Raw genomic sequence first — 19,440 nt, forward strand, 5'->3', positions numbered from 1 at the left:
GTTTAGTGTGTGTCCTTCCACACGTATCCTATTTAGTCAGGGTTTAAATTACCATGGTCTGGAAGAAACATCGGTAGAAGGATCATACCTTTTGTGAGCTGTTCTTTAGGAACTTTGATTCAAAGGCAGGTGATACAAAATGGTAGCCTGAATCTGCAGATTCAAGTGTGTCCTGTTTAGGATATCAAAAATCAGGGTAGGGGACCGGCAGTTAGCGTAATGGCTCTGTCGCTGGACTCCCACGTAGTTGACTGCGGTTCACGTCCTGGACCCGGTGGCTTAAAACTCATGCCGGGCGCGTGTGCATGCATGCCCAAGATCCCGAGAGGAGAACGGAGGAGAAGGGATTGCGGCATGACCATCTCCCCTAGGGGGTGATTTCTTGCTTTCTGTCTCTCTGTCTCTCTCTGTCTGTCTGGCGAGCACACACGCCCTATAGCAAAAACCTCTTCAAAAAAAAAAAAAAGAAAAAATCAGGGTAGTGTCATGTTTTCACAAACTGGTAGCTTAGTCTGCATTTTACTTTATATCTTGTGGTTTTAAGCATTTAAGAATTTAACAGAAACCCGTATTTCAAGAAAATAAAAACAGAAACTGACTTTTTAATCTCTGTTGTATAACTTTTTTCCCCACTTAAATTCATTTTTTTTTAAGAGAGCAGGAGAGAGATTTTTGCTATGGGGAGTGTGTGCTTAAGAGAGACAGAAAGTGAAAAATCACCCTCCCCCAAGGGGAATGGCCATGCCATAATACCTTCTCTTCTATTCTCCTCTTGGGATTTTGGGCACACACTCACACACACATACACACACACACATGCACATGCACCCAGCGTGAGATTCAAGCTGCCATGTCTGGGACTCAAACCTCAGTTGACCATGTGGGAGTCCAGTGACATAACCATTATGCCATCTGCTGGTTCCTTCCCCACTAAGATTTTTTAAGTTATGTAAATGGTTAGAGCTCTCTCTTTTTTTAAATTCGTGGTTCCTGGCTTACATATATGTATCTTTGTGGGGGTACCATATGGCTTCTCAAAGCATGCATACAGGGGGTAATTATCAAATCAAAGATACTGACATAGTCATCTTATTCACCATTGACCATTACATTATGTTATGTACATTTAGTAACAAAATATTAGCCTTTATAAAATATATATTGAATTGTCAATGGTATTTTTTTTAACTCTGTAGTACACCAATAACCTATTTCACTCTTTTACATGCATCCTAGTGTCTTAATCATTTTCTCCCCAACCCACCCCCATGAACCTTCTGTATTTACCATTACTCTCTTCCTTTCTATGCTATTGAATCCTTCATTTCTATCATAGAGCATGAACACTTCATATATCTTTGTGGATATGTACAGTATTTGTCTTTCATAGCCTGGCTTATATCACTTATATCTTCTAAGTTTGTCTACTTCGGAGAGGTTTTTGCTGTAGGGCGTGTACGCTCACCACAGAGACAGAGAGACAGAAAGCAAGAAATCACCCCCTGGGGGGATGGCCACATCACAATCTCTTCTCCTCCATTCTCCTCTCAGGATCTTGGGGGCGCACTCATAGGTGCCCAGTGTGAGTTTAAGCCACCGGGTCCAGGACTCAAACCACGGTTGACTACATGGGAGTCCAGCGACATAGCCTTTATGCTAACTGCTGGTCCCTAAGTTTGTCTACTTTGAATCAAATAACACAGTATTGCTATTCTTTATGGCTGAGTAGTATTCCATGTGTGTTATGTGCCAGATCTCATTTTGTTTTATCATACAACTTCCTAAGAATATGGAATTCCTGACAGGACAAAATTTATTTATTGGTGGTTTTGACCAAAAAAAGATTATTTTAAACTTCATTTATGTCTAATGAGCAAATCCTAGAGTAGCTCTCAAACTTAAGTACATTAGAATCATCTGAGATTCTCATGAAAATGTATAAGGGGACTTCAAAAAGTTTGTGGGAAATGGAATAAAAATATAAGCTTATTTTGCTGCAAACCTTTTTTTGAAATTCATGCATTTTTTTCCATAATACACATTTTCTATGAAGTTTTTGAAGAACCCTTACAAATTTGTTTTTTCTTCCATCTCTTACCCCATCCGTCCCAAAACTGATCGGAGTCCCATATATTGACCTTGATATGGAACATCACAGGATTCTGAAGAAATTCCTAGATCACATTGGAAATACTGAACAGAATCTGGGAAGACCAATCCCATGCTGTTTTGAGAAAACAGTCATTGTCTACAGTTACAAAGCCTATTCCTTTGTGACAGCCATAAATTTCACTTTTTGTTTTAACCCAAATGGAATCTATAGTGGTGAAGTTTTCTTTTCAACTAGAGGCAACAGGATGTTGGTACGGAAAATTTCTTGTACTTTGCTGCTGCAGAGGAAATAGCAGTGTGTACTAATGGTCCTGACCTACCCCAGCAGGGTGATTGCACAGACTGGAAACAACAGAACAATGAAAGCAAGATTAATGCCATGCCTTGTGCAAAACAGGTCATGGAAAACTTCACAGATTAAGGGGAAACTGTAAGGAAAATAATATGCAGTACATATGGCTCATTTTGTAGTGGGCTTACGTTGTTACACAAGTCGAATCCCTTTTCAGTTTTCCTGACAGTTGTATTGACTTTGGTCATGTTGGTTTAATTTCCATATAAGAACTATCAGTAAGGGCACCAGCAGATGACATAATGTTTATATCGCTAGACTCCTTTGTAGTCGACCCTGGTCTGAGCCCCAGATTCAGCGGCCAGATACTCATATCAGGTGCATGTGCGTGCAAGCCCAAAATCCTGAGAGAAGACTGGAGGAAAAGGGATTATGGTGTGGTCATTCCCTGGGGGGTGATTTCATTCTTTCTGCTTTCTCTGTCTCTCTGGTGAGCACACACGCCCTATAGCAAAAACAAACAAACAAACAAAAACAAATACTTCTAAAAAAAAAGAACTATCAGTGAGATGCAAATACTATATATATATATTTCTTGTTGTTATAGCTGGAACTGGAAAGAGGGGAGCGCAAAAGTAAACAGAGCTGGCAGTGGATAATTTAGGGTACAATTAACTCAGGAGTCAGTTACCTGTGACCTGCAGGCCAACTTTAGCCCACTCTACTCATTTTTGAATGACTTGCCATAAACTGAGAATTATTTCATATTTTTGAAGGGCTGAATAAAAGGAATATTTTGTAACATGTAAAAATTATATGAAATTCAAATTTTGATGTCCATAAGTATACTTTTTTATTTTATTTTTTATTTTATTTTTTATTTTTTAATTTTTTTGGAGAGGTTTTCACTATAGGGCACATGCGCTCGCCAGACAGAGAGAGACATAGAGACAGAAAGTGAGAAATCACCCCTCAGGGGGGATGGTCATGCTGCAATCCCTTCTCCTCCATTCTCCTCTCAGGATCTTGGGCACGCACGCACATGCACCTGGCATGAGTTTTAAGCCACCGGGTCCGGGATGCGAACCGCGGTTGACTACATGGGAGTCCGGTGACATAGCCATTACGCTAACTGCTGGTTCCCCATATGTAAACTTTTATTGGCACACAGCCAGGCTCATTTGCTTATATTTCATCTGAGGATTCTCTAGGACTTCAGTGACAGAGCTGAACTGTTTTCTATAGAAACCATGCGGCCTTGCAAAGCCTAATATATGCATTATATGGTTCATTAAGGGAAAATCCTGTAGACCTCGAGTTCGCTCATTCCTCTCCTAAGAACTGACATTCCTGTAAATGAAGAAAGGTCAAGGGACAGAATTTTAACCTCTTTCCATCTTCAATCCACTCTTACTGTTCCATTTTTCTGGGAAATTTTTCTGTTCAAATTTTTAGTTATTCAAACCACATCTTTGGAAAAAAAATGACTTTCTAATATCTCACCTTACTTCGTTGCAGAAACCTGTGGAATTCATTCAAAATACATGAGAGCTGTGTATCCTACCAAAACCTTCCCAAATCATTACACCATTGTCACGGTAAGTGCTTAGTGCGATGGTAAGAATGACCAGCTGCAGGTGAAATCTAGTCACATTAGACTGACTGCCTGGGAGAAACTGGCCAAGCCCAAATCACATGCTTCAAAAACACACATGCATGGGAACCAGCAGTTAGCGAAATGGCTATGTTGCTGGACTCCCACGTAGCTGACCACGGTTCATGTTCCGGACCCGGTGGCTTAAACTCACACCGGGCATGTGTGTGTGTGTGCTCAAGATCCTGAGAGGAGAATGGAGGAGAAGGGATTGTGGCGTGACCATCCCCCCTGGGGGGTGATTTCTCGCTTTCTGTCTCTATATTTCTCTCTGTCTGTCTGGCAAGCTCACGTGCCCTATAGCGAAAATCTCCCCCCCCCCAAAAAAGCACACATGCGTGGGGGGCCAGCAGGTGGTGTGGTGGTTAAAGCGCTGGACACTCCTACATGGCTGACCACGGTTCGAGTCCTAAACCTGGTGGGTTGCTTTCTCACTTTCCCTCTCTTTCTCTGTGTCTCTCTCTGGTCAAATGAAAAGGAAGGAAGGAATGAATAAAATTAAATAAATAATTATAAAAAAAATTTTTAAAAAAGCACACACAGGATATTTGGTGGCTTACTTCAGAAGGAGGGGGTGGCTTGATAAGAGGCTAATTTAGTGCTGCCAGACATTGAATGTAAATGAATCTCCCGGGTTTACGTTAATTCACTTTTAGGAGAGACCAGAATAGCCTCTGCAGCGTGAAAAATATCATACTGCTTTTGACTGTGCTTCCCTTATTGAAAGGTCTGCTATAGGTAAATGAGGACAGCTACTTTGATGTGAGAGATTTTTTTCTTTGTTTTTTTTTTTCATTAGATTTAACTTGATATCGACATGTGTTTCATATGTGAATTCCAATTGGCTATATCTGTATAGACAAAGCAACTAAAAGTCAGTGAGTTCTCCTCAATGTAGGATGGCATGTTTAAAATGAACTCAAACTAACTTATTAAAGATTTATAGATCTTAGAACAAAACCTAAGGAATCATTGGCTTCAGCCTAAATCATCAAAGGATATATTGTTTTTTTACCAATTTGCATTTTAGTCTGATTACTATGGAACAATATAACATATTTAAATTTCAAAACAATTTTTTTCTTCTTATTGCCCGAGGGCACATGCTCTCAGCAGAGGAAGCACATGCTCTCAGCATAGGAAGTGAAAGAGAGAGAGAAAGCACATCTCAGTGGGGCATGATCATGTCACAGTCCACAATCCTATGCCTTCATTTTGGCCTCCCATCAGGGTTTAGTGTGCACACACCCAGCATGTATTTCAAGCCAGCATGGCTGTGACTTGAACCATGGTTGGCAATGTGGAATGAAGCCACCAACGTGCAGCACTTACCCACTATGCTATGGAGTCAGCTCGACTTATTTAAATTTTAACCCTCAAGTAATTATGTATATATGTATGTATGTATTCCCATTATTTGCACATGTTTGTGGATTCTCTTACTAAAATTTATTTTTAACCTCAAATTTATTTGTATCTCAAATTCATTTGTATTTATTATCTTTTTTTTTTTTGAGAGGTTTTTTTTTATAGGGTGCGTGCACTTGCCAGAAAGACAGAGACAGAAAGACAGAAAGCGAGAAATCACCCCCGAGGAGGGATGGTGACGCCGCAATCCCTTCTCCTCCATTCCCCTCTTGGGATCTTGGGCACGCACGCACACGTGTCTGGAGTGAGTTTAAGTCACTGGGTTTGGGACTTGAATTGTGGTCGACTACGTGGGAGTCCAGTGACATAGCCATTACACTAATTGCTGGTCACTGTATTTATTGTCATTTTTAAAACTTTGAAAAAATTATTATTTTATTATTTAACTTTATTTATTTATTCATTATTTTAAATTGATCAGAGAGGGACAGAGTGAGAGAGAGAGAGGGAAAGTGAGAAAGCAAGCCTCCAGGTCTGGGACTTGGTTGGCTATGTGGGAGTGCAGTGCCCTTAACCACCAGACCACTTACTGGCCCCTATATTTATTATAATTAATAAATGTACATCTGTGGCCATTTGCAAACATCCACAGACATCCACAGAAGAGCAAAACAATGTGTTATCTAAGGTACATTCATAGCTAAGCTCTCATAAGGTCATACTCTGCCTTCTCGTTTGAGTCTTTTTGTACCTTGAGGAGAATTGACCTGTTTCATTTGCTTTATCTTGGAATGTAGCCAATATATCAATAATTCATTTATGATACAGATGTCTTTATTAAGTTAAGACAAATGAAAACCTCATGCTGTAAATGAATGGTGTTATTTTTAAGTCTACTGTCTATTTAGTGTCACGTTTTTCACATTTGTGCTTTTCATTGGTGATTTTGCTGTTTAAAATGGTCCCCATGGGTAGTGCTGAAGTACTCTCATATGTTTTTAAAAGCAAGAAGGCTGTGATGTAACTTACAGAGAAAATACATGTGTCTGATAAGCCTTGTCTAGCTTTGAGTGACAGTGAGTGAAACATGCGTAGTGAGTATGCTGTCCTCAAACAGAAACACATAGAAACCAAGGTTATGTGTTGATCAGTTGACAACAGTGTTGTGAACAGAAGCTCTAGTTTCCCTGTGAACGGTGATTCAGTATAACATTTTAGAATGGATCTACTATGAATAACAAATTGTATGTATTTGTGCATAAATACATAAGGTGCATATATACACGTATAGCATACACAAAAAAGGATAACATATTATAAGCACTATTTACCATATATACAAAGGGACTTCAAAACGTTTGCAGAAAAATGGAAAATTATGCATGGGTTTCAAAGATCTTTTTGCAAGAAAATGATGCATGGATTTAAAAGATATTTTGCACCATCAACTCTTTAATTCCATTTTTCTGTAAACTTCTTGGAGTCCCTTTGTATATGTATATGTATTTATATGTCCTGAAGTTCTGAAATAATGACTTCAAAATCTATCTACAAGTAGTTAGAACTATTTGGAGTGACTGAATACATGTGATTGGATTAAATGAACATGTGAACTAACGGATGGTGGATGATAGATAAAAGGAAGGGTAGGGACTGGGTAGGCTCCCTTCTAACATACTGGGAGCATATTTTAAGTTCCATTTAGCCAGGAGATTTGATAAATACAAATTTTTATACAGTAAATTTCTTGCCGTTATTGTCAATATAACCAGTGGCTGATCACTGTAGTCACAGGTAGTTGTTAAGCACACAACAGTTACATAATAGCACCATGAACACAAACTGACTGTCCAGGTTCATTCATTCGCTGCTAAAGACCATGGTAGAACTAGAAAAGAAAATCCTGATACTTGAATTCAGATCGATGTGTCTTATATTGCAAGGTGCATGATATCCTTCCTAGATATAAGTTGTAGATCTTATGTTCTTTGAAGTTACATGTATACTAATATATTTTCTTAATTGTTTTTTTAAATGATCATTTTAGGGCTTGTATCCAGAATCACATGGTATCATTGACAACAATATGTACGATGTCCATCTGAACAAGAACTTTTCACTTTCTTCAAAGGAGAAAGACAATCCAGCTTGGTGGCACGGACAACCAGTATGTAGCATTCTACACATGGCACCCAAAGTGACCCCCACTTCCCAGTGTGGCAGTGGCTTAGTCTTCTCATTGCCCTGAGTTTACATTTTCCATCTAGTATGTAAGCTATATATATATATATATAATTGCTCACTCAAATAGCCTTATGTTGAAACGTGGGCATTGCATTTTAAGTGCATCAACCTGGAAGCTACTGAGAAAGATGTACTGCTAATTTATCCCCTTCATGCTGACTTGTAAGTCTTTTGAAGGGAAAGAATTAACTTGTCAATAAAAAAAATGACCTTGTTTCTTACTACTTTACAACCTTCTTGATTTTGGCTATATATATATATATATTTATATTTAAATTTTGCTGTAGAGCACATGTGCTAGTCAGAGAGAGACAAAAAGAGGGAGTGAAAGAAAGGAATTGAGAAAGCACTGCCCAGGACAGATTTGCACACTGCAGTCCATTCTCCTTTCAGGATTCTGGGCACACATACACATGTGCTGGAGTGTTTTCCAAGCTGGTGTGTGGGGATTAAAGCCACACTGTTGGCCATGTGGGATCCAGGCACCTTAACCACCACACCACAGGCTGGCCCAGTAATGATATATTTTAACTGTCTAAAAGACAAAATTTAAATAATTTAAATACATTTCAATACATTTTGCAATTTTTAATATTGTTCAGTTTCTAGTAAGCTGCAAGATTTCTATTTTAGTTATTCTATTGACTTTCACTTATTTTAAATTTTCTCTTCTTACAGATATGGCTGACAGCAATGTATCAAGGCTTGAAAACTGCTTCCTACTTTTGGCCAGGATCAGATGTGGCTGTAAATGGTTCCTTTCCCTCCTTGTACATGGCTTACAACAGGTGGTGAAAGATTTTCAGATATGGTCCCCTCTAAGCAGTAATGACTAAATTTTTTTTTGGTAGTGTCTTAATCCTTATGGTAATCTTTTTATTTTATTTATTTATTTTTTGGAGAGGTTTTTGCTATAAGACACGTGCACTCGCCACACAGACAGAGAGAGACAGAGACACAGAAAGAGAGAAATTTTCCCCCAGGGGGGATAGCCATTCCACAATGCCTTCTCCTCCATTGTCCTCTCGGGATCTTGGGCATGCACGTACACGCGCCTGGCATGAGTTTAAGCCACCGAGTCCGGGACTCGAACTGCGGTGGACTACATGGGAGTCCAGCAACATAGCCATTACACTAACTGCTGGTCCTTTCATGGTAATCTTAATGGTATTCTTCCAGTTGTTTGGGTCAAAAATCTTGGTGTCATCATTGATTCTTTTTCTTATATTCCTCATACAGTCTTTCAGTAAATGCTCTTGGCTCTAATTTCAAACATATGCTGTTGAGAACTTTTCATAACTCTAGCAATACCACTCTGGGAGCTTATCTAGTCTCTACCCATCCTCTCTTTTATCCATCCATCCACCTATCATCCATTAGTTCAGTCATTCAATCCAATCACATATATTCAGTCGTTCCACATATGTTCACTGAATGCCTATTATATCCTCGCCAGTTGAACTAACATTTCTTGCATGTGTTACAGCAGTTGTTTCTTCACACTCCTGACTTCTTATCCCCTATAATCTATTCTCGTTCCACCACCCAGATCCAATTACGCCACTCTTTTGTACTAAGAAGTGCATGGCTCCCTGTGTCACTCTCACTTTGAGTCTATAAGCCCTGGGTGTTATGACTCTCATGCTTCCCCTACCTCTTACACTTCCTCTCTTTCTTCTCCCCTCAGTGCTCACTGTGACCTATTCAACACACCAGGCTCACTTCTGCCTGCTGTTTCCACTGCCTGAGATGTGTCATTCCTTGGATCCAAATGCCTATTCCTTCTCTTCTTTTAGACTATTGCTCAAATTTAACCTTCTCCATATTATATTATCCCAATCACACTAAGATTTAAAATTTCAATCTATCTGAAGCCCAGTTTCTAAGGGACCCTTACTTTGTTCTAGTTTTTTTATTTTCTCCATAGAATTTATCACCTTTCAATACACTATGTATTGGGTCATCAGGAAAGTCATGACACATTTTTGTATAGAAAAATGCATCACGACTTTCCCCACAACCTAATAATTTATGCATATTTTAGGCCTATTGTTGCTAGCTTGTCTTCTTCCTCTGGACTGTATTCTCTGGTTTGCTCACTAATAAATCTGTTTCAAATGAACAATCATCTTGTATAAATAGATGCTTAATCTATACAAATGTATAAGTGACGAAAATTTAATCAGAATGAATAGTAAAATTAAAGGACAGAAAGCAGAAGAGAATAAAATAATACACATGTATCAAACTGTTAAGTATGTCACCATATAAATATTGAAAATGGAAATTCTTTTGAGTAACACTGAATCTCTTTCAGTATTTTTTGATGATATAAAGAACACAAAATGACTATTTGAAGGTGCTAATCTACCTTTCTAAATAGGAATACAATGGAATTCTTCATTTTCTTTGAGAGGTTTTTGCTATAGGGTGTGTGCGCTTGCCAGAAAGCCTGAGAGAGACAGAAAGACATAAAGTGAGAAATCACTCCCCCAGGGGGTTGGTCACATCACAATCCCTTTTCCTCCATTCTCCTCTCAGGATCTTGGACATGCACGCACATGTGCCTGGCGTGAGTTTAAGCCACCAGGTCCGGGACTTGAACCACGGTTGACTACATGAGAGTCCAGCGACATAGCCATTATGCCAAATGCTGGTCCCGTGGAATTATTCTTGATTACACATTTTCTTAATCCATTTATCTATCAGTAGGTTAGTTCCATATCTTGGCTTTTGTGAACAGGACTGCAATAAACATGGGAGTGCAGACATTTTTACTACATACTCATTTTCTTTCCTTTTGCATATATGATGATTTTTTTTAAGGTTTTTGCCACAGGGTGCATGTGTGCACCAGAGAGACAGAGAGAGACAGTGAGAGGGAAAGTGAGAAATCACTCTTTCAGAGGGGATGGCCACACTACAATCTCTTTTCCTCCATTCTCCTCTGGAGATTTTGGGCATGTATGCATGCATGCCTGGTGTGATTTTCAAACCTCCAGATCTGGGATTTGATCCACGGTTGACCATATGGGAGTCAAACATCTTAACCACCATTCCGCTTGCTGGCTCCCTATGCTGATTTTCGTTGTTGTTTATTTTTGTTTTAATTATTGCTGTGGGATGCACATACTTGCCAGAGCAAGACAGACTGAGACAGAGAAAGAGAAAGGGAAAGCGAGAAAATACCCCTGCCTCTCCAGTTGCCTTAACCACCATGCCATCTGCTGGCTGGCCCCATGCTGATTACTTGTTTCTTTTTTTTTTTTGGAGAGATTTTTGCTATAGGGTGCATGCGCTCGCCAGACAGAGAGAGACAGAGAGATAGGAAGCAAGAAATCACCCTTCAGGGGAGAAGAGGGGAATGGCCACGCTGCAATCCCTTGTCATCCATTCTCCTCTTGGGATCTTGGGTACGCATGCACACGTGCCCGGCATGAGTTTAAGCCACCGGGTCCAGGACTCGAACTGCGGTCAACTACATGGGAGTCCAGCGACATAGCCATTACGCTAACTGCTGGTCCTGCTTGCTGATTAGTTTTGAAAAAATATTTTTTTCTCTCCTTTCAGAAGTATCCCATATGAGCAAAGGATCTCTACATTGTTAAAGTGGCTGGACCTGCCCAAAGCTGAAAGGTAATACCTAGTGCCAGAAGTCCTGACATTGTGGTATACATGTGTACAAAATATGACATTGTTTCTTACTTTAAACAATCACTTGTTGTTGGCATTGCCTTTTAATGGAGCACTTTTCAATAATTATTCCTAAGAACAGGACACTTCTTACTCTTGAGAACATGGCTGATGTTATTATAGGAAGAGCCAGTGCCAGAGAGCAGAGAGCATACCGTAGAGACGGATAGGGACTGGGGCAGAATCAGACCCGCAGTTGTGAGGGCTGACTCTAGGAGCCAGAGGAGTCAGGCTGTGATGGCAGGTTGACATCAAAGCATTCTACAAGCAGGAAACCGAGCACTTCAAGAAGGACTCGAGTATGGCAGAATAAAGAGTCAGGAAAAGGTAAAACCCAGGACATAGTCAGGGCTGAGGCACACCAGAAGAGATCTTAACTGAAGAACAAGACAGATTTTCATAACTGCGGCATACTGAAGTTTACATCCTGGAAGGTCTTACTTCCTGTTAGGAGAGCCAGCCCTGCTAGGATCCAGAGAAACCACCTGGCTTGTAGAAGGAGGACAGAGAGAAAGAGAAAACAACTCTGAGGTTCACAGCGTTCCCAGGTCCAGTCTCTAAGTGTACTCCAAAATGATAATGTCTTTTTCTGTTTCAATTTAACCCCTAGACCCAGTTTTTATACACTGTACGTTGAAGAACCTGATTCTGCAGGACATGATAGTGGACCAGTCAGTGCTGGAGTAAGTTTTTTTTTTTTCTTTCTTTGTAAACAAATGCAAAATTTTCTCACTCTGACCCACAAAGTAAAATAATATTCTTTCATTTTTGCTAAACACAAAGGTATTAGATACACGCACAAGGAGATAAAAATAGGTAAAAGTCTATCAAAGATATCTTCTTTATTAACCACAGGATACTTAAAAGTCTAGCAAGGGCAATGGCCTTATTGCCCACATCTTTGATAAACATGTATAGAACACTTGGATGCAGCAGTTATTTCACACCAATGAAAGCATCAAGGCTGACTACGGCGTGTGCCAATAGCAGTTGCTGTGGTTTATTCCAAGCGGTCACCTGCAAGTCCATTGTGATGTATCCAGCTATGTACTCACACGTGGTTCCAGCCAATATTCCCTTCTGACTGGATTTAGTAGATTACTGTCTTCAGGCTAAGGTATTCCCCTCCTCAGCCCCATTGTCATGGAAGTGGACTCTCTATTATTAGTTTCTTCATTATTGAGACTGTTTTATTATGATTTCACTGCACAAACATAGTCCTGCAGTATGGCTTCTCACCAAACAAAGCTATTCTCTCTCTTAAACTCCTCAAGGCCTCCATTGTCTTAGACATCATGTAAAGTTGAACAGGCTCCCATGGGTATGACATTTCCTCACCACATGGAAGTTCGTTTACCAGTTGTTCTCAGTTGGAATGTAATTGTCTTCCACTGGAGTGCAAGCTATTTGTTCTGGCAGCCTGCCTTTATCATTTATGAGAAAGCCTTCTTCCTTCCTACTAAGCCAAAATCATTTACAGTACAAGGCACTGCTCAAGTCTCACTACTTTTTTTTTTGTTTTGTTTTAATTTGCTCTAGGGTGTGTGTGCTTGCAGGGGAGAAAGAAAGAGGGAGACAGAGAAAGTACTCCCTAGGGGGATGGCCATACCACAGTCCCTTATCCTCCATACTTCTCTCAGTATTTTGGGCACACACACACACACAGGCCTGGAGTGTTTTTCAAGCTGCTGGGTCTGAGACTCGAACTGTGTAGTTGGCCATGTGGGATCCAGCAGCCTTAACCACTATGCCACAAATCATGCAAATCTCACTACTTTTTATTTTCTCTAAGGTTTTTGCCATAGAACATGTGCACTTACCAGAGAGAGACAGAAGGAAAGTGAAAATCACCTCTCCCCTCCTCCCAGAGGAGGGATGGCCATATTCCAATCCGTTCCCTTCTATCCTCCTTTTGGGGTTTTGGGCATGCCAGTGTGTTTTTCAAGCTGCTGGGTCCAAAACTCAAACCACGTTTGGTCATGTGAGAGTCCAGAGCCTTAACCACCATGCTATCAGCTGACCCCAAATCTTGCCACTTCTAAGTGTTGAGCCTCGTCTGTATTCCACTACTAAACTGTATTACAGAATTTTACACATACTCAGGTTACTGTAAAAGTAAATGGCTCAGTAATTATATAAAACATATTTATATTTCTTCTTTTTTGTTTTAGCTGTCATCCATGTTTGAGAGAGAGTGCTCTCTTCATTTTTCTGACCTCTACAGTTCTTGCCCAAAGTTCAGAGCCATATTTTTTCTTCTGTTCAGTTCTCTAGTTTTGCCCCTTAATAAAATTTAAGCACAATTTTTGAAAGTGTTGCAAAAAAAGAGATCAGAGTGCACTGAGAGGTCTGTGAAAGTCCTAACCTAGTCTGGGGTGGAGTAGGAATTGGGGGCTGGTTAGGAGGGTCCCCTCTGAATGAACAAAATGAAACAGATTTGGCAACTGGCCTGATGGAGGAAGGAGCTGAGTGTGTGAGAACACAGAGAATGAGCAAGTATGCAGACAGAGTGAGGGCTAAGTGGCCTGACAAACAGACGATATAATAAACGATATGAATGCTAAGCAGCTAACCCCAGTAGTGTGCTGCTCTATGCCAGGAATTGTTCAAAGTGTGAGTAAGGTCTCCCACGAGTGTCTGGAATAGTGTAAACCAGGGGAGATGGCTAAGAGGAAACCCAGAGAAGAGGCAGGCACTACATCATGCAGGTCTTTGCGGCCCATAAAAAGTACCAGGAGAAGCCATGAGGCACTGCGATCAGGAAAGTTATGTGACCAGATCTGTAGGTACATAGAGATCACTTTTATTATGTAAGAGGGGTGAGTTACAGGGAGCAAGACAAAGTGGGAAGAGAGAAGTTGGATTTTGCAGCGTTATAGACAAGAGGTAATAGTGAATTGGACTTCGGTAGTGGCGACCTTCATGGGTGGAAGAAAACAACATTTGAGATTCGTTTAGGAGAAGGACTTGGCATGACAGTGTGGAAATGGTGACGAGTGGGGACCACGGATGAGTTCTGGGTTTCTATCACATGTCTGCAGGTAGTTGGTGGCTCTATCTGCATTAATATCGCAGAAGGAGAATGAGTCTGGGGATGCTCATTTTGCAATTAAGATGATCGTGACATCAAAATGATGTGCCTTGGCAACTGAAGATGAAGAAAATCTGGGAAATGTCCTAGGAGAAAGTGAAGAGTGAAAAATACCAATACAAGAGAGATTAAGATGAAGTCTCATTTAAAATACAGGAAGGTGGGGCCAGCAGGGGGCGTGGTGGTTAAGGCACTGGCCTCCCACATAGTTGAGTGCAGTTTGAGTCCCAGATCTCCTGGCTTGATAATCACGCCCGGCATGTGAGTGCCCCAAATCCCAGAAGAATGAAGGAGAAGGGACTGTGGTATGGCCATCCCTCTAGGGGTTGATTTTTCACTTTCCCTCTTACTGTCTCTCTCTCTCTCTCTGGCAAGCTTAATGCACCCTATGAAAATAACCTAAAAAAAATAAAATAAATCAAATGAAGAAAGGCATATTTTGGGGGCCCCCAAATCTGGGGAGGCCTGCGTGTGATGTTCAAGAACATGCTTGGAGGTCCAGCAGATAAAGACATGAGTTTACTTACTAGGAAAGCTTCACTGACGGCCTCTGCTCTGCCAATGAATACAAGCTCAGGTTTTATAGGCCGAGAACAAAGCATGCAAAAATCAAGTAGTGACTTACATTGTTTAGGGGTTTTGATATCAGATCAGCTTATCAATCAATAGAATCAGCAGGGTATATCTGGGTTAGGGTGTGGGGTGTAGTGCCTCTAGTCTTGTGATGTTAATCACGGAGAGGTGTGAGGCATACATCCGGAAGAGCCCTGGCCATGAGGTCAGTTCCATGAGATAAGGGGATGGTCACAAGGGGCTCATGAGGTCTAGCTGGGTCAGCAACCAGAGCTCAGAGGGATAGGGTGAAAAGAGAGGGGAAAGGAGAGCTCAATGTATGGAGGTTACCCTGAGGGGGGACAGCGGTGGTGATGGTGAAGGCAGCTGGATCCTGTACACCCAACTCTGCAGTTCAGAAGTGGCTTGGAAAACATGCTGAGCATATATGTATGTATGCTCAAACTCCAGAGAGGAGAATGGAGGAGAAAGGAGGAGAAGAGACTCGGTGTGACCATCCCCTCTGAGGGGTACTTTCTAACTTTCTTTTCTCTCTCTCTCTCTCTCTCTCTCTCTCTTTCTCTCTCTCTAATGAGTGCACATGCCCTATGTCAAGTTTAAAATAAAAAAGAAATTAAAAAAAAACAAAAACAAAAAACACGAAGGAAGAAGCAAAGAAATGGAGAAAGTTGAAACCTGAATGAGCTTATAATAAGTGTTATTTTTCATAATATACCTTAATTCAGAGTCAATACGACTCATAATTGATAGTAAAAAGGCTATTTGAGTTTATTAAGTTAAAAAGCATACTAACTTACTAAGATGAAAACTTAATATGTTAGTTTAGATTTTTCAGTTTTGAAAACACTTCTAGTTCGGAATCATTTCCTTAAGACCTACTTTGAACATGTTCTGGAAGGCCTAATATTGTGTTGGACATTCATTCTTAGGAGTAAAGAAGATGATGCCCATACTGCTGGAAAAGACAATGTTGAAAAGATAAATAAAGGAAAAAATGAGTTAATGTACAATGTCAATTTTTTCTTAAGAAAACCTTTTAAGCTTAAAATTTTCAATTTTTTAAATAGATTTTTGCTATAGGGTGCATGAGCTTGTCAAAGAGACAGAAAATAAGAAATCACCCCCACGCCTGCCCCCGGGGATATGGCCATGCCACAATCCCTTTTCCTCCATTCTCCTCTTTTAATTTTGGGCATGCATGCACACACACCCAGCATGAGATTCAAGTTACCAGGTCTGGGACTTGAACTGTAGTCGACCAAGAGTACTATACCCAGCAAGATTAAATTTCAGATGGGTAGAAATCTTGCTGGGTATAGTATTCTTGGTTGAAATTGTTTTGCACTTAACACTTTGACTATATTTTCCCGTTCTTTCCTTGCTCGCTTTGTTTCTAATGAGAGGTCTGACGTTAGCCTGATGAGATACTCTCTGTAAGTAACCTGACGTAGCTCTCTTGCCGATTTTAGTATTTTGTCTTTGTGGATTTGACCAACCTGGCTATGATGTGCTTTGGAGAAGATCATCTTGGGTTGATTCTACTAGGGGTCATTTGCATTTCTTGGGTCAAGATGTGAGTGCCCCAAATCCCAGAAGAATGAAGGAGAAGGGACTGTGGTATGGCCATCCCTCTAGGGGTTGATTTTTCACTTTCCCTCTTACTGTCTCTCTCTCTCTCTCTGGCAAGCTTAATGCACCCTATGAAAATAACCTAAAAAAAATAAAATAAATCAAATGAAGAAAGGCATATTTTGGGGGCCCCCAAATCTGGGGAGGCCTGCGTGTGATGTTCAAGAACATGCTTGGAGGTCCAGCAGATAAAGACATGAGTTTACTTACTAGGAAAGCTTCACTGACGGCCTCTGCTCTGCCAATGAATACAAGCTCAGGTTTTATAGGCCGAGAACAAAGCATGCAAAAATCAAGTAGTGACTTACATTGTTTAGGGGTTTTGATATCAGATCAGCTTATCAATCAATAGAATCAGCAGGGTATATCTGGGTTAGGGTGTGGGGTGTAGTGCCTCTAGTCTTGTGATGTTAATCACGGAGAGGTGTGAGGCATACATCCGGAAGAGCCCTGGCCATGAGGTCAGTTCCATGAGATAAGGGGATGGTCACAAGGGGCTCATGAGGTCTAGCTGGGTCAGCAACCAGAGCTCAGAGGGATAGGGTGAAAAGAGAGGGGAAAGGAGAGCTCAATGTATGGAGGTTACCCTGAGGGGGGACAGCGGTGGTGATGGTGAAGGCAGCTGGATCCTGTACACCCAACTCTGCAGTTCAGAAGTGGCTTGGAAAACATGCTGAGCATATATGTATGTATGCTCAAACTCCAGAGAGGAGAATGGAGGAGAAAGGAGGAGAAGAGACTCGGTGTGACCATCCCCTCTGAGGGGTACTTTCTAACTTTCTTTTCTCTCTCTCTCTCTCTCTCTCTCTCTTTCTCTCTCTCTAATGAGTGCACATGCCCTATGTCAAGTTTAAAATAAAAAAGAAATTAAAAAAAAACAAAAACAAAAAACACGAAGGAAGAAGCAAAGAAATGGAGAAAGTTGAAACCTGAATGAGCTTATAATAAGTGTTATTTTTCATAATATACCTTAATTCAGAGTCAATACGACTCATAATTGATAGTAAAAAGGCTATTTGAGTTTATTAAGTTAAAAAGCATACTAACTTACTAAGATGAAAACTTAATATGTTAGTTTAGATTTTTCAGTTTTGAAAACACTTCTAGTTCGGAATCATTTCCTTAAGACCTACTTTGAACATGTTCTGGAAGGCCTAATATTGTGTTGGACATTCATTCTTAGGAGTAAAGAAGATGATGCCCATACTGCTGGAAAAGACAATGTTGAAAAGATAAATAAAGGAAAAAATGAGTTAATGTACAATGTCAATTTTTTCTTAAGAAAACCTTTTAAGCTTAAAATTTTCAATTTTTTAAATAGATTTTTGCTATAGGGTGCATGAGCTTGTCAAAGAGACAGAAAATAAGAAATCACCCCCACGCCTGCCCCCGGGGATATGGCCATGCCACAATCCCTTTTCCTCCATTCTCCTCTTTTAATTTTGGGCATGCATGCACACACACCCAGCATGAGATTCAAGTTACCAGGTCTGGGACTTGAACTGTAGTCGACCAAGAGTACTATACCCAGCAAGATTAAATTTCAGATGGGTAGAAATCTTGCTGGGTATAGTATTCTTGGTTGAAATTGTTTTGCACTTAACACTTTGACTATATTTTCCCGTTCTTTCCTTGCTCGCTTTGTTTCTAATGAGAGGTCTGACGTTAGCCTGATGAGATACTCTCTGTAAGTAACCTGACGTAGCTCTCTTGCCGATTTTAGTATTTTGTCTTTGTGGATTTGACCAACCTGGCTATGATGTGCTTTGGAGAAGATCATCTTGGGTTGATTCTACTAGGGGTCATTTGCATTTCTTGGGTCTAGATATTTGAATGCCTCTCTATATTTGGAAAGTTTTCTTCCAAGATTTCATGGAATAGATTATCAATGCCCTTATTAATTTCTTCACCTGAGGTACCGATTATCTGGATGTTTGGGCACTTAATAGTATCTAGTATTTCTCATATAGTATTCTCATTTTTGGATTATTTTCTCAGTTTTTTTGGTTATTTTTCTAGGTCAGAGGTTTTGTCTTCAACATCTAAGATTCAATCTTCTGCATGGATTAATCTGTGTTTAATACTTTCGAGGGAAGTTTTGATTTCCTGAATGGCAGCCTTCATCTTTAACAGCTCCATTTGATTCTTTTTTATGGTGTGTATTTCCTCTTTCAGATTGTGCAAGAACTTCCTCACTTCCTGGAACTCATTGTCTCTTTTTTTCCTGCATCTTCTGGAGTTCATTGTCTCTCTTCTCTTGCATTTTGTTTGATTTTGTCACTATGGATATTCTGAATTCTCTATCGGATATTTCCACAAGTTCCACTTCCCTGTCTGAGGATGATGAAGGACTGTTCTTTTCCCTCAGGGGAAAATATTTTCTTGGTTTCTCATGTTTCTTGTGCTTCTGCGATTGTTCCTGATCTTCTAATGGATTATGCATGTCTCCCTAATTTCTGAGAGTTAATTCTGAGCTTTCAGAGGTGTGCGGGAGGAGGTGATATGCAATCTCTGCAGTTCTGTTTCCCTTATGCTCACCAACCAAACTGCACTTTGACTTTGGAATTGGATATTACAAAGACCTCACAGTTTCTAGGGAATCAGTACACCTGAACTGAGCTTCAGGGTTTCAACAGAGAGTTCAGAGGTATGGGAGGAGAGAAGCCACGTTGTCTCTGCAGCTCCATCGTTCTCCTCGCTGCTCTCTCTTCTCTGAATTTTAGTCATTTGGTAATGAATCCACTTTTGCCTAATTGCTTAGAGAAAGTTTCTGCACCTGTAAGA

The 19,440-nt window shown here is 40.3% G+C and overlaps 1 protein-coding gene across 2 annotated transcripts in view; it reads left to right on the forward strand.

The window, feature by feature from the left end:
- ENPP3 (ectonucleotide pyrophosphatase/phosphodiesterase 3) overlaps positions 1-19,440 on the forward strand; it is a 100,075-nt gene that overhangs the window by 31,416 nt on the left and 49,219 nt on the right. For both annotated transcript variants that reach the window (XM_006144301.3, XM_027770234.1), the window contains 5 exons: positions 3,923-4,002; positions 7,474-7,593; positions 8,349-8,458; positions 11,241-11,306; positions 11,974-12,046. In XM_006144301.3, the coding sequence (XP_006144363.1) occupies positions 3,923-4,002; positions 7,474-7,593; positions 8,349-8,458; positions 11,241-11,306; positions 11,974-12,046 (449 nt within the window). The remainder of the gene's footprint in view (positions 1-3,922; positions 4,003-7,473; positions 7,594-8,348; positions 8,459-11,240; positions 11,307-11,973; positions 12,047-19,440) is intronic.

This window comes from Tupaia chinensis, unplaced genomic scaffold (genome assembly GCF_000334495.1).
Source record: "Tupaia chinensis unplaced genomic scaffold, TupChi_1.0 Scaffold000117_2, whole genome shotgun sequence".
Taxonomy (NCBI): domain Eukaryota; kingdom Metazoa; phylum Chordata; class Mammalia; order Scandentia; family Tupaiidae; genus Tupaia; species Tupaia belangeri.